The following is a 12,946-nucleotide window of genomic DNA, read 5'->3' as shown; positions in this document are numbered from 1 at the left end:
CATGTGGTCATTCCGCCTCCACAGGTGGTAACTCGGATCGTTTGGATTCCGACTATGAGTGCCGACTCTGTCGTTCTGTTCCAGGGATGTCTTCTAGCTCTCAATACCTCTTTTTTAAGTTGGCTGAGAGGAAAAGAAAACCTGGAGTCGTGCAGCCTCTGGGGAGGGGTTGAAAATGTGGGTCAAACCACAGACTACCGACCCTCACCTTATGACTTCACTTGGTAAACTGACTTGGAATGAGATAATTATTTTTGGGAGAGAATCAGGCCTGTCTCAAGTTGTTATTGTCATAAAACATGGACCGAGTTCTTTGTGGCAAATGAAAGCATACAGTCAAGGTGGTGTGATACACTTTTAAAGTGAATAAGCTACTTCCATGTACATCATATTGAAAACTTATTTTAAAAACATTTATTGGATTTTAACAATGGAAGTTTCTGGTTTCTAGATTGCTCTCAGTTACTGTAACATTTTGGATACTTCTGAGCCTCCTTTTCACATTCCCTACCTATACCTGAATCATTCTTTTGTAAAGGACTTCAGATATCCACAACTAAGCACCACATGTCCCCACGTGGTTTTGGTCCTGGAAAGAGGAAGACCTTGACCCTAGCTAGTCTTTGTCTCAGCATCTCTGTGAGAAGACACAGAATAAGAGGGACAATTCTTCCTTTGTTACACTGCTACACTTACATCATTTCACTTCCTTCTTTTTCATTTTTTAAAACATCTTTGTTTTTATTAAGGGAGGAGATAAATACATGATTGAAAAAATTGAACTACAAGGTGTGCCCTTTACAAGACTCGGTGAAACATAAATCCGTAGAAGGCACGTGTCAGTATCCTACTGTGAAACTCCATGCAACAACATTCAATGATGTGGAGTATATACAGACGAAAAGTCTGCCCAGGGAGGCCTCAGAGCTCCTGCCACTTGAAAGACTGTCAAGGCCCAAATGTCATCAGGCATTTCTGAAGCTACATCTGGCAGAAGGTCTTTGACTGTTGTTGTGACTTTTAAACATTTATTTCATAAAACAAAATTAAGAATCCTCTCCCCACACCCCCAAATCTACCTTTTTTTTTTTTTTGGGTGCAGTGACAACAGCTTAAAAGGGACCATTGCTTGAGTTAGTCTAAAAGGTTTGAAATGCTGCTTTTCTCATGGTCTGGGTAATAGTTTCTCTTCTACTCCTGTAGCTGGATTTGTGACGACGGTTCGTGAAACAAGAAAGGATAGCCAGGGTCAAAGTCAGCTGTCTGTTCTGCCAGGAATGAAAATCCACAGGGTTTTCTATTTTTATATGAAAGTAAAACTATGTTTTATGATTTTATGGCTTCTGAAGATAGCTTCTTATTTTTGGTATAGAAATTAAAACCGCATAGTTTTATGCCACTTTGATTCCAAACAGTTTATTTTCATTCGTTTATTTATCCAATAAACATTTCCTGCTCAACTACTTTTGGCTAGGTATTCCTCAAAGCACTTCACAGACAGACCCAGGAGCAAGGAGCTGGCGAGAAGAGCGGTGAATCATGGGAAAGCAGAAAATGGCTGTGGGTGGTGACTTTTATAGTAAGCCCTCTGAGGGTAAAGGAATATTGTGCACAAGATCTAAAGGAAGAGAAGGAGCACGCTTTCAGGTGTGTGACTTCTGGACTGGCTATCACCAGGAAGGGGCATGCACTCAGGGTATTCTGGGTAAAGCATGAACATGGCTGGATTCAAGTGAACAGAGAAAACAGGCCAGAGAAGGAATTATGGTAGCTGGGGAGGTACGGCAGATTACTTCAGTGGCTTTACTGACCACATGGATATGTTATTCTGAGTGAACTGGGAAGACATTGTGGAGCTTAGTGGAAGAGTGGCATATTTTGGTTTGTGTTTTAAAAGCATCATGCCAGGTAAAAAGTGGCCTGGACCAGGATCAGATCATGAACATACCCCAAATCTAAGAAGGGCCAGATTTCTAAAATATGGTATATGAAAGAGAAAAATTAGGATTGATAATGAGATTTTTTCCAGTATGGAAGGATAGGACTAATATTTTGCCAATCTGGAGAAGACAATGAATTGGTTTTTTTTGGGGGGGAGGACACAGTATACATCCAAATGAAGATGCTTATTAGGAAATTAAGCATATGAATCCAGCCTTCAGGAAGGAGGCGGGGAATGGAGGTGAAGATGTGGCTTATGCCATTGTATAGACGTTTTTCAAGGCTCCAGGATTGAAGAGATTCACCTAGAAAGGGGATAACCAGTACTAGCTGCTAGCACCTGCCGACAAATGGGGAATTCCAGTGCACAGGAGCTATCTCAAGAAGCATTTCCTGGCCGCAGATAAGCAGCATGTAGCCAGAGAGCCGGCTGCTGCACTGGACAGGGAGGCAGCCACTAACACCCTTAGCAAAGCCTCTGTCCTGGGGATGAAAGACTGATTTAAAATAGTTCAAAAGGCCAAGGAAAGAAATTCAGTTAGTGAGTAGACATAATTCCTCCAGGGGAGTTTTTCTTTGCAGGGGAGCAGTCCAGTAAATGGAAATGAAGTGGAGCTGTAGGGCCGAGGAGAGGGTGTATCCAGGACACCGTGTCACTAGGGGTGGACTCCTCCAGCAGAGTGGGAGATACTGGTGTGCTAATGGGAAGGGGTCTGGGTGAAGCATAGCCTTTGTTTTGAAAAGATGTGTAAGACACACCACGAGCCACTGGAAGAACTTCCCGCTATGGCTCTAGGAGCTTCTATAGTCTATAGTCATTGATAATGAGTTTCGCCAGACAAGATCAGGACAATGGGAAGCCAGGTTATTGTAGGTGTGTCTAAATGGATACCCAAACCATCAAGCATTCAGAAGGGTAGTGCTGGAAATGGCAGGGCCTAAGGACTGAATAGATGGGCAACATGGGAGCGGGGGCAGCTCAGGGACCTTCTCAGGGGATGAAAGAGCTGAAAAGAAGTGGGTATTGGGAAGAGCAAGGTGGATTTTGATCTGGAAATGGCAACAAAGAATTATTATGTATCTTGTTCCTATTAATAGTCCATCACACATACTTCCTCTGTAACAACGGAACACAGCAGGTCTCAGGATGTGGGTCTAGGGCATCTTTGGCGTAGAGCTAACCAAAGTCTTCCTGACTGCAGCATGAGCATGTGTAGAAAGTACTTCTGGAAGAACTGTTGTAGAAGTGAAGGAAAACAAACACTTAAAAGTTTCAACTGGAAGAAATTTTCAGGAAGATACATAGGTACAACTTCATCCAGTTTCGCAGACTTTCGACCATTCAAAACACATTTGGAAATGAGAAGTTTAAAAATGTAAACAATCATAGGCAGAGCAAAGGAACACTTTCCCTCCTAGTATTATAGACTTGCTCTCTCTCTCTCTGCAGCTGAAGTGTAAAAAGGAAAAGCCCGTCTGAAACGTGCAGTTTTAAAATGCACTTAGCCTGCTGTCCTTCCCCTCACTGCTGCCACCCAACACGTGAAAGTCTGACTTAGGGAAATGTCTCATGTTCCTTAAACAAACCCCAGCATGCTTTAACCTGGGGCAAGGAATAGCAAAGGCGCAGCTGAGGCCCGGGTGTTTGCTAGGACCAACAGTGATCCATGGCTGGGAAGGGCACTGCCCTTCCTGACAGCCTTTGCGAGCCTATCAGAGAGAAATCATCTAAACCAAACTCATGCAGGTGAGTGAGTGGGTGCAAAGACGATCACACACAGCAGAGGTCGGAGAGCTCAGGGAACTGTTGTTATTTTCAATCATGTTTTCTAGATTTCACCCGAATGTTTAGCAGGATTTTGATCTGACTTGAAATAGTACAAACCTTATCCAGGGATCTTCTGTTTAGAAACTTTCGGGGAGATCTTTGTTGTTCTGTGTTGTGTGCAGAAGAATGAAGTTCAGTGCACAGTGTCATGATCTCAGATTGTTTAATGCTGTGCAAACTATTGACTATCACAAATGTCTATGGAGAGATTTCCAGATCAATGACGCAGTATGGAAATAACACAACACTAGAAAGTACTTGGCAAAGTGTACATGTTGTCAGCTGGGGACCTGCAAACTGTCAAGAGCTTTTACTCTTTGTTGGGCTCTGGAAAAGAGATCCTTTAAGTTGACACTGTGTGAGACTCATGGGAAGACAGCTCATTTTAGGGTCCCTAATACTGCTGTAGTGAGCAAGGCCAAATACAATGGCATCTATGAGAAATTCCAGCTGGTAAATAAAAAAAAAATTAGACTTTAGGGGTTAAATTTTGTGTTATAATTATGTAGTCTCGGGGAAAGCAAGTTCTTGGCTTGTCAGATGGTTTGTATGCATTGTTTGAGACATTTATATTTCATTTTTCAGGAATGAACTAAAAGGTAATTAATAATTTATAACTGTCGAGATGGCCAGAACATAGTACCAGAGAGTCTCTGGAGTGTTTGGAACATGGTAGATTTTCTCATGCTTTCCTACAACACGCCATGGTCAAAGTTTCGTCAACACCTATATCTTCCTTCTTAACAATGACACAGCACACTGTATACCGTAAAGCAGTCAGCATAAAGGCGACGGTGCCGTGCACATGGACTTTCCGAGACAGCACACACAGAGCGCTTGCACTGTTCGAGGCTACGGTGACACGAACTCGTACACACAGTAGCAGGGAAAGCAGTTTCAAAAGAGAACTTTGTGACTGTGAAGTCAGACTTTGGCCCTTCTTTGTCAATGGACAAAACCCAAATGGCTCAGGCCTGAGTATCACACCTCTTTCTAAACGACTGCACAGGAGGGGCCAGAGACAAAACGGTCAGTGCATCACAAGAGCAGACAGAACACGTTAGAGGCAGAGAGTGACAACCAGAAACTACAATGGCTTTGAAAAATGTGCACTTGATGCAAGGCTTGTTAGGTGTGTACCCCAGAAAACGAGAGTGGGATGGTAGTGTTAGAAGCACAGGACCCCATCTAAGTGGCCTTGTGAGAGTTTGCCCTAATCTTAATGTACTCCATTGAATAAGGATCATAATAATACGAGCAAGTCTAGGTCTTGAAGTTTGTTTAAAATTCCCCAAGAAAATTCACTGAGCTCCATCTAACTAGAGCTATCAAGTTTCATGTGGTACTTAATATAAGTTATTGTTTGTATGTTGTGGGATGGCCATATATGATCTGAATGCAATCAGTGTGGGGAGGATTCACAGTCAATCCATCTCCATCATTCACTGGATACAGGAATCCAAGCTACAACATCCTGGCCAGCACTTGAGCACAATGGTCTCTTTCCAGGTCCCAGCCAAAGCTATGGTGTGGGCATGTTTAGTGGGTTGGCTGAATGGTCAGCAATTTAGTGTGTTGAGGATGGGCAGGTCTACTAAAGCTGAATTTGGGGGGAAGACTGTTTTTCCTTGTAGAAAAACAGAAACCTGATTAATTTCTAGGAACAAAACCTTCTTAAAGGAAAGATCAAAACAGAAGCAATTTGAAATTACACTAGGTAAAGAGCTCCCACCCACCAGAAAAAAATAAGCAAACAAAAGGAAATCCACCCCCAAATTTGGGAACTGTATGATGAACTTCAAGGGAACCACTCTGATATATTTTGCATGACCAAGGTCTCATGGTGTTAGGGTTGAGACCCATCATAAATGCCAGAATATTTACTTTTGAAGATAACTGCCTCAAGGAATTCTCTAAATGTATTTTAAGGAGCAGAGATTAGTGGGCCTCTTTTCAATTTGGTGTTTTGCCTTATGCTCAGTGCAAACTATTCGTACAAAAATATAAAAGGCATGGCTTGATGTTTAACGTCTGTGTTTTATTTTGTTGGCACCAGAAAAAGCTCATGTTATGTTTTGTCACTGTACATACTGTAAACAAGACGGCGTTAATATGTTTGCTTATGATTTTTTGTTCCAATGAATCTAGATTTTAAAAAATACATTCACAAACTACCTTATGCTTAAACACAATGATTCCCTTTTATTTCTTACTGTACCCAAAGTCCCACAATAAAAAATCATTTAAAGCTGTGTGTTTCAGATGTATCACTTAGAAATAAGAACGGAACGAAACAAAACATAAAAACAGATCAGTTTGCAACACAATTTAAAGAAACCTCTGGTTCAGAATGTCACAGCAGCAATATAAAGAGCTGGTGGCAATCACATTTGGAGACAAGACCCAAACCCACGTTATTTGTCCACATCAGCATCCAATTTCAGTAGTTGCTAAATTCAAGCCAGAGCTATTGCTGAATCTGTCCCACGGAATTTGTGAAGACTGTGTTCAGCAGCATCACAGCAGCAGTAGAAATGAGAACAGCAGGGTTTCATTGCTTTGGAGAGCTAGAGGGCCTGTGATGGATGGGTACAGCCCGGTGATCACCTGAAGGCCACCCTCGTCACATCCTGTGTGTTACCTGCTTCGATAACTGAAAATGACCATCACCCTTGGGGAGTACAGAATAAGCTACATTCGGAACTCAGAATATTCCCCCTTCTCATCCCCTTTGGCCGAAACACCAGATTAAAAAGGTACCGATTTCCTAACATATGTTTCGTTCTCATTAATAGTACGTTAGCTGCTCATTTGTTTAGGCAAAATCAGTAGGATCCAGTTTTTGTTTGTCTTTTTTTTTTGATCCATTTCCAGTAATTGTATTCTTTAAAAACAAACCTTATCAGGTTTTTGTCACTGGATATTATTTTTTTCTCCCTCCAATTTTTAAAGAACAATTTGGTCAACTACTGTTTTGAAAGTATTCAATACAGCTGAGATTGCCCGGTTGAGCTCTCTATATGTCTCCTGGAGCTAACACTGCTGTGATGAACAGAGAAACAAAAACAAACAAAACGAGGTAGGTTAAAACAGGAAGCAGAGCACAGATACCATGTTGCGACACCTGGATACCATAGGCGGCCATGCTTACAGCTTTGGGAAAAATCCCAGCCAGTCACATAAAGGATCAAATCATTCGAGTAAGGGTTTATAAGGACACAAGTCAACCTGAACTAAACACATACACACCTCTGCACAGATGTTGTTAACAGTATGTTGGGAAGTTTGGAGGAACATAACGTGATTAGGGGCTCAGAATTCTGGCCAAAGCCTTGCCTTCGGGTTCCCTAAAATCCGAGCTCTTGGTGCCTGCTGTATCTGTGGTAGGCCGAAGACTCTAGTCCCTTTACCCAGTGAGAACACAGGCAGCTCAGAAACATTTATTAGTAATTCTTCTTTGTCACAGTTTTTATCTTGAGAAAGTGGCACCCTCGGGAGGGAACTGGGTTTCCAGAGCGTGGTTGTCATGTAACCCCAGCTCCAGGAAAGATCTCAATCAGTCTCAGTCCTAACAAAGCCCAAGTGAAGGGACCTCTTAGCAGGGAGACTTTGTACCTTGCAGAAAGAACATGTGTGTATTTACATAGACATATTAGCTCATTGCTCAGACGCTCCTTCTGGGGGACACACCTGTCATCCATGGTTTGCCCTGATCTGTTGCATAATAATCGAGGGACAATGGCACCCCAAAGTCCCTCCCCAAACACAAGCCCACTCAACTCAATGGCATCTCTGTCCCATTCAACACCCTCCATTCTAGAAAGGGCCATATCAAAATACGGCCTGTCAGGCTCACAAAAGTGGTAGTTGATTTTATTAGAGTAAGGCTAGTACTTTAGCCATTTAAAATCTCTTTCCCCAGAGAGGAGAAAACCAGCTATTTTGTTCTCTTTCAAAAATTCATTAGCCAGTAGCAATAAAAAAAATAACAAAACAGCCCCTTGGGTTGGGGAAGGCAAGAGAGTTCTTAAATTACACGACAGTGTGGTTATGGCCTTCAGTGCGGGGAGAGAAGTACATAGATTGTGCTGTCTCTCACTACTGGGAATTGGAAATCTTACAACATACCATATACTTAAAGCTAGCAGGCAGACAGAATTAAAAAAAAAGAAGACTAATTTCCCAGTATGCATTCTTCCCCATTCTTACAAAACAAGGGGGTAAAGAAAAAAAAAAGTTAAAAAAACCCCAAACCAAAAGAACTGAAAACCCAGCACAAACACAGCTTAACCATAAAAGCACACGATATTTGTTTCTATCCCTAACTCCGAAGGGCACAAGGTCCAACTCTGTCCAGAGACAATGCAGCATCCTCGGGGTCTCCCGGACACTCCTGCCACCTCTTTCTCTCCTTCTCAACCAGGCTGCAACGCTGAAAGAGGGGACTCTGTTGGGAGGGCTGGAGGGAGAGGAAACAGGGAAGCGCTATGTTCAACCAGGCCTTCTGGTTCTGCCTCTAGACTGGCACACGTCCACATGGGTTATGTTCTTTTACATTAGAAAGAACGCGTGAAGATAAGTGCCAAGTGCTCTTCCGTTACCAGTTCATCATGGAATTTCTGTTGAGGGTCATGAAAAACACTTGGCTACTTCCTCCAGACCGCACGGATGCAAAAAACACCTGTTTGAAATTAAAAACAAGTTAGTTCGGCTTCGTGGGTTTTCTCCCCTTCTCTTCTCCACCTGTCCAGCCATTTCCTCTCACATGGCCTGTCCTGCCATATGTCAGCTAAGTTTCTACGGCCAGTGTTTATAGTGACTTCTGAGAAAGGCATTGTATGGAAAGCCTCCTGCCCTTACGTTTTCTAACATTATTTTTTATTGCTGGACTTCTGGCCTGGGACGATGATGATTTCTAAAAAGGTACAGAGACAATCTTTCTCTCCCTTGTAAATGACATGGAGGCAGATGAAAGAGAATCCCTTTAAATTCCCAAAGTTATGGGCAAAACTGGGGGGCTACTGACAGCTGTACAACTTCAGTGTTCAGTTTTCAAACTTGAAAACAAAGACACCAGAGTGGCTATGGTTGACTAGGCGAAGTTGTTGAATGCCTATCCAGTCTGGCGCTTCAGGGCTTGGCACCGGGCCTCTATGCCGATGCTGGCAGATCCTAAGCCAAAGGAGACAATGGCATCAATAAGCAGAACCATAGTCCATTAGGTCCGAGCCAGTTCTATCATTTTATCAAAGGCCCCAGGAGCGAGCAGAACTTAATTACTGCTTGCTTGAGCTGAATGTCAGTGAACCACTGCCCCAGGAAAATAATATTTGGGGCTGTGCATTAGCCTTTCAGTCAGCCAGTGTCTGTGATCTGAGGAATGAGTGTGTGTGTCATGAGTGCTACTTTGTCCCCATGCTCCTTAAGAAGCCTGTGGAATTGCCTGACATTTAGCTAATGCTACATAGGAATACTCTAAGTGGTCAGAGAACCTAAGTGGGGAGGATGGTGAGGATGTGCTGAAAGGAAAGGGTTGCTTGTCTCCAGCTGTGGGTTCAGGGACTAAAGTAGAGGCCCCAGCCTGAGAGTATGGGCTGGCCCAGGCCTGCTGGGGTATGTCGTCAAGAACTACAGCAGTGTGGTCGTCCACACCCAGACATTCCATGTCTTAGGTTCTATGATTGTAGGAGTGTTGGAGTCTTACTTGTTAAGTTTGGCGTCTGATAAGTCCCCTGGTAACCATCCTTGTCTCCTACAGCTACTATCCACTCGACCACACTAGGTCAGAAGCAGTTAGCCAGGGTCAAAGAATCCAGGCCCATATTATCAGGGTTGGATGAAGACCAGCCTGGCCTCTGGGGAACTGGGGTGAACAAAGAGATGTAAACAGTTCAACCCATCACATTCCTTCCTACGGGTATTCATATCTGCTGCTTCAGGGACATGGTTGGTAGGCTGACGATTGTCTCAGAGGCAATCAGCTACAGGGAGGGCGAGGTAGAGCATGACCACTTCAGTACACTCCTGTGGTGACTGATCATGCTGGACAGACATTAGAACGTAGCCCCCCTGTGACATGTCAAGAGACACATGGCTGGAATGAGACAGGACATGGCAGGAATTGAGTTTGTGACTTCGTGTCTGGGGAATGAGTGACATTTTTTAGAAGTTCATATTTCTACATGTCAGATGTTTTACACTTAGGGGTGAATATAATATGAAAGCTAAGTCCCAACAGCATCTCCGTGAAAGGCCTAGAAGTGAAAACCTAAGGCTGACCCACTGTGAGATGATGAATGAAGAGCCAGCTGCTCTAAATGCACAGGAGAGTCTAGGATGGCTGTTAAATCACCAGCAGGCCCTCAGGCCATAGGAGTTACCGAGAGTTCACAAGGAAGTTTTAGATGTTTTATGTTGGCTTGGATGCATGAGTCATATTCTGAATGTTCACATGAAGCAAACCAATAATGTCATTTCAAGAGAGTGACTGATCATTTAACACAGATGTGACTCGTCAGTATAAAGGAAAATGAAGGTTTCACAGGTACCTGGTGGTCTCTTAAAATGCAAACACTAAAGCAAAGTTGAAACGGATTTACCTTATCATTTCTTTCACATAGAAACTTTAACCTTTGAGCTCGCTTATGCATAAATACTCCATCCAAATGTCCTGTTTCCACTGACCGGATCTCAATAGCTTTCTCGCCCCAGCCCATTATCTGATTGGAATGAATGTAGGCTGTCAAAAGGAATTTCCAAAACTGCATTAAAAACATTAGATGGGCAACAACTCACAGCATCTGTTCACATCTTAACCACAAAAAAGGACAAAGGACTTGAGATTAAACAGACAAAGCAAGTCTTACAGTGTTAGTCACAGATATTTTTTTTTCTTTCTTTTTTTTTTTTTGGTTGTGTACTCAAATGGTTGTTTCACATTTCTTGACTTTCGTTTCATTTGGGGGGTGTAACTGCTGAAGGAGATAAGGAATGGTTAACCTACCCACAGACGTGGGCATTTCTCCCCACTGGAGCACCACATCCTTCGTGATCCGGCCGTAGGTGTTCACATACACCCCCTCATCCTCATAACAGACAAGCATTTCCATTCCATCCGTTTTGGGCAAGATAACAATAGCATGAGGAGTGATGTTGCCCTGAATCTAGAAGACAAAGAAGGCCAAGAGTTACTCGACCTAAAATCAAGAAGACCTCTTGACTTCTATCGTTAAGAATTGCAAATGAAATTTTGTCCTTTTCACTGTAGGGGTTGAAATCTACTCTGATTTAATCACTTCTCTTGTCAAATGCACCACTATACACAGTTACTTGATCCAGAATCCATCTTATTGGTTCTGAAGAACAGTAACACTGAGTGTATGGAATACCAGTGTGCTAGTCAGTAGACCACTTGGATATATCATTTCTAGTCCTTTGACGAGTTTGTCATCATAGAGAGCTTTGTTGCAAACGAGGGAACTACATCTCAGGGTTATGTAACTTGACCAAAGTTATACGAGTATTTGGTGACAGACATAGGCTCTGAGCATGTTTTTCTGACACTGAAATTCATGCGTTCCCACTACAATGACGGCTTCCACAAAAGGTAAGAATGTCAGGTGCCTGCAAGAAGGTCATGAGTATAGTACCCAGAATATTCACATGGGAGCTCTAACCCCAGAATGATCTACATTAGTGATTTCTTTGGGGGGAAAAGTAGAATTACCCCACTACTAGTCACACTGCAGAAATAAGCATACATTGACTGGTTTTATGGAAAGGAGGTGCTACTCCTCCTGGTTGACAATGTCATTCCAACCTGTGATTGATAGATAGCGCTTTGAAGACAATCACAGTGATGACCAAGTCTCAGCTTTGATGTAGACATGCAAATAAAAAAGCATAAATGCAGCAGCGGATGACAGCTGCATGTGTGTAAATGCATCAAAACACATACGTAAGGACTGGGTTTCTTTAGAGTCTCAAATGCCAATCAGCCATGGACCAGCCTCAGACTATCCCGAGAGTTTGTTAGCCTTGGGATTCATGAAACACAGCTTACATCACACTGGTTCTCATATGTGCATCTGTGTAGCATTTCCCTTAAGATAATGTTTTATGAAATGTGTCAGATAGTGATTTAAATATCATATTATTAATAGGAACTTGAATATGTTGGGTCCTGAGCCAATTTAATGATAAGGATCAGAGCTCTACAGAATAGGTACTTGAAGTTCCATCTTATAGCTGGGAAAGTGGAGGGTTGGAGAAGTTGCCTAGAATGGCTGCTATTGCCAGGTTCACACATGTTACAATGGTATGAGATCTAGTTCATCTGCTCCACTACACCCCATTGCCCTCAGGCTGATGAGAAAAACTGGAAATAGCAGAAAAGAGATTTTTCCCAAGAATTTAGGATCTAATCATTGTCTTTCTCTAGCATAGAATCAAAAACCGAAAATGGGAACTCAGCTCTTATATAACATATGCATTTCAACTTGAAATCTAAAGAAACAAGATGATATCTTCAAAATAATGTAATTTTTGTGCTACTTAGCTTGAGGGAGCAATAAACCATTTAAGAACATTCGGTTTACTGAGTGATACCTAAAGTTCACAACTTTTACAGATGAGCATGATTTCAAGTGAAAAACAGCTGTCATGCAGGGGCAGGAGACAGTCCATTTCTGGAACTTACGTGGGATGGAATGTAGATATCATAGGAGTTTCCAGAATCAACATCAATTACATGGAAACCAGTGTGAGAGCCAAAAATGACCTTTAACCTTTGACCTTCTTCCACTGTGAGGTCAACAAGCAGAGGCTTATGCTGAAGATCTGCAAAAGACTTTAAAAATCCCCTCATTAGTATCCATGCCAGTAAAAGAGGTTGTCTTACTCCTAGGTGTTTCACTTAGCCACTGTTAGAAGGAAGTGGGGCTTTCCATTGAAAAGCCAGGAACATGTCTCCTTCAGGCTTAGGTCCATCATATCCGACCCCAGGGGGAAGCTGCACTGTCTATTTTTTGTTCTCCTCTTTCCCTTTCTTGTCTTGCACAGTCAAGACAGTTTACAGCTGTCAATTTTGATGGTAGCATTTTGTGTTAAAAGCTTGGTGACTGGGATGCTGTTGCTTTCCTGTATATCTGGCCTTTGTCCTCTAGAGAGTGTGCGGCC

At 42.6% G+C, this 12,946-nt stretch overlaps 1 protein-coding gene across 1 annotated transcript in view; it reads right to left on the bottom strand.

The window, feature by feature from the left end:
- Positions 1 to 5,786: 5,786 nt before the first annotated feature.
- The window catches only part of Tnik (TRAF2 and NCK interacting kinase), a 414,277-nt gene continuing 407,117 nt past the window's right edge, over positions 5,787 to 12,946 (bottom strand). Inside the window, exons 30-33 of the mRNA XM_059265292.1 lie at positions 12,468 to 12,617; positions 10,773 to 10,932; positions 10,369 to 10,508; positions 5,787 to 8,450 (exon numbers count right to left, since the gene is read on the bottom strand). Coding sequence (XP_059121275.1) covers positions 8,367 to 8,450; positions 10,369 to 10,508; positions 10,773 to 10,932; positions 12,468 to 12,617 — 534 coding nt within the window. The 3' untranslated portion in view covers positions 5,787 to 8,366. The remainder of the gene's footprint in view (positions 8,451 to 10,368; positions 10,509 to 10,772; positions 10,933 to 12,467; positions 12,618 to 12,946) is intronic.

This window comes from Peromyscus eremicus, chromosome 6 (assembly GCF_949786415.1).
Source record: "Peromyscus eremicus chromosome 6, PerEre_H2_v1, whole genome shotgun sequence".
In the NCBI taxonomy this organism is placed as follows: domain Eukaryota; kingdom Metazoa; phylum Chordata; class Mammalia; order Rodentia; family Cricetidae; genus Peromyscus; species Peromyscus eremicus.
The sequence above is the reverse complement of the archived record's forward strand: the minus strand, read 5'-3'. Positions and strand labels throughout refer to the sequence as shown.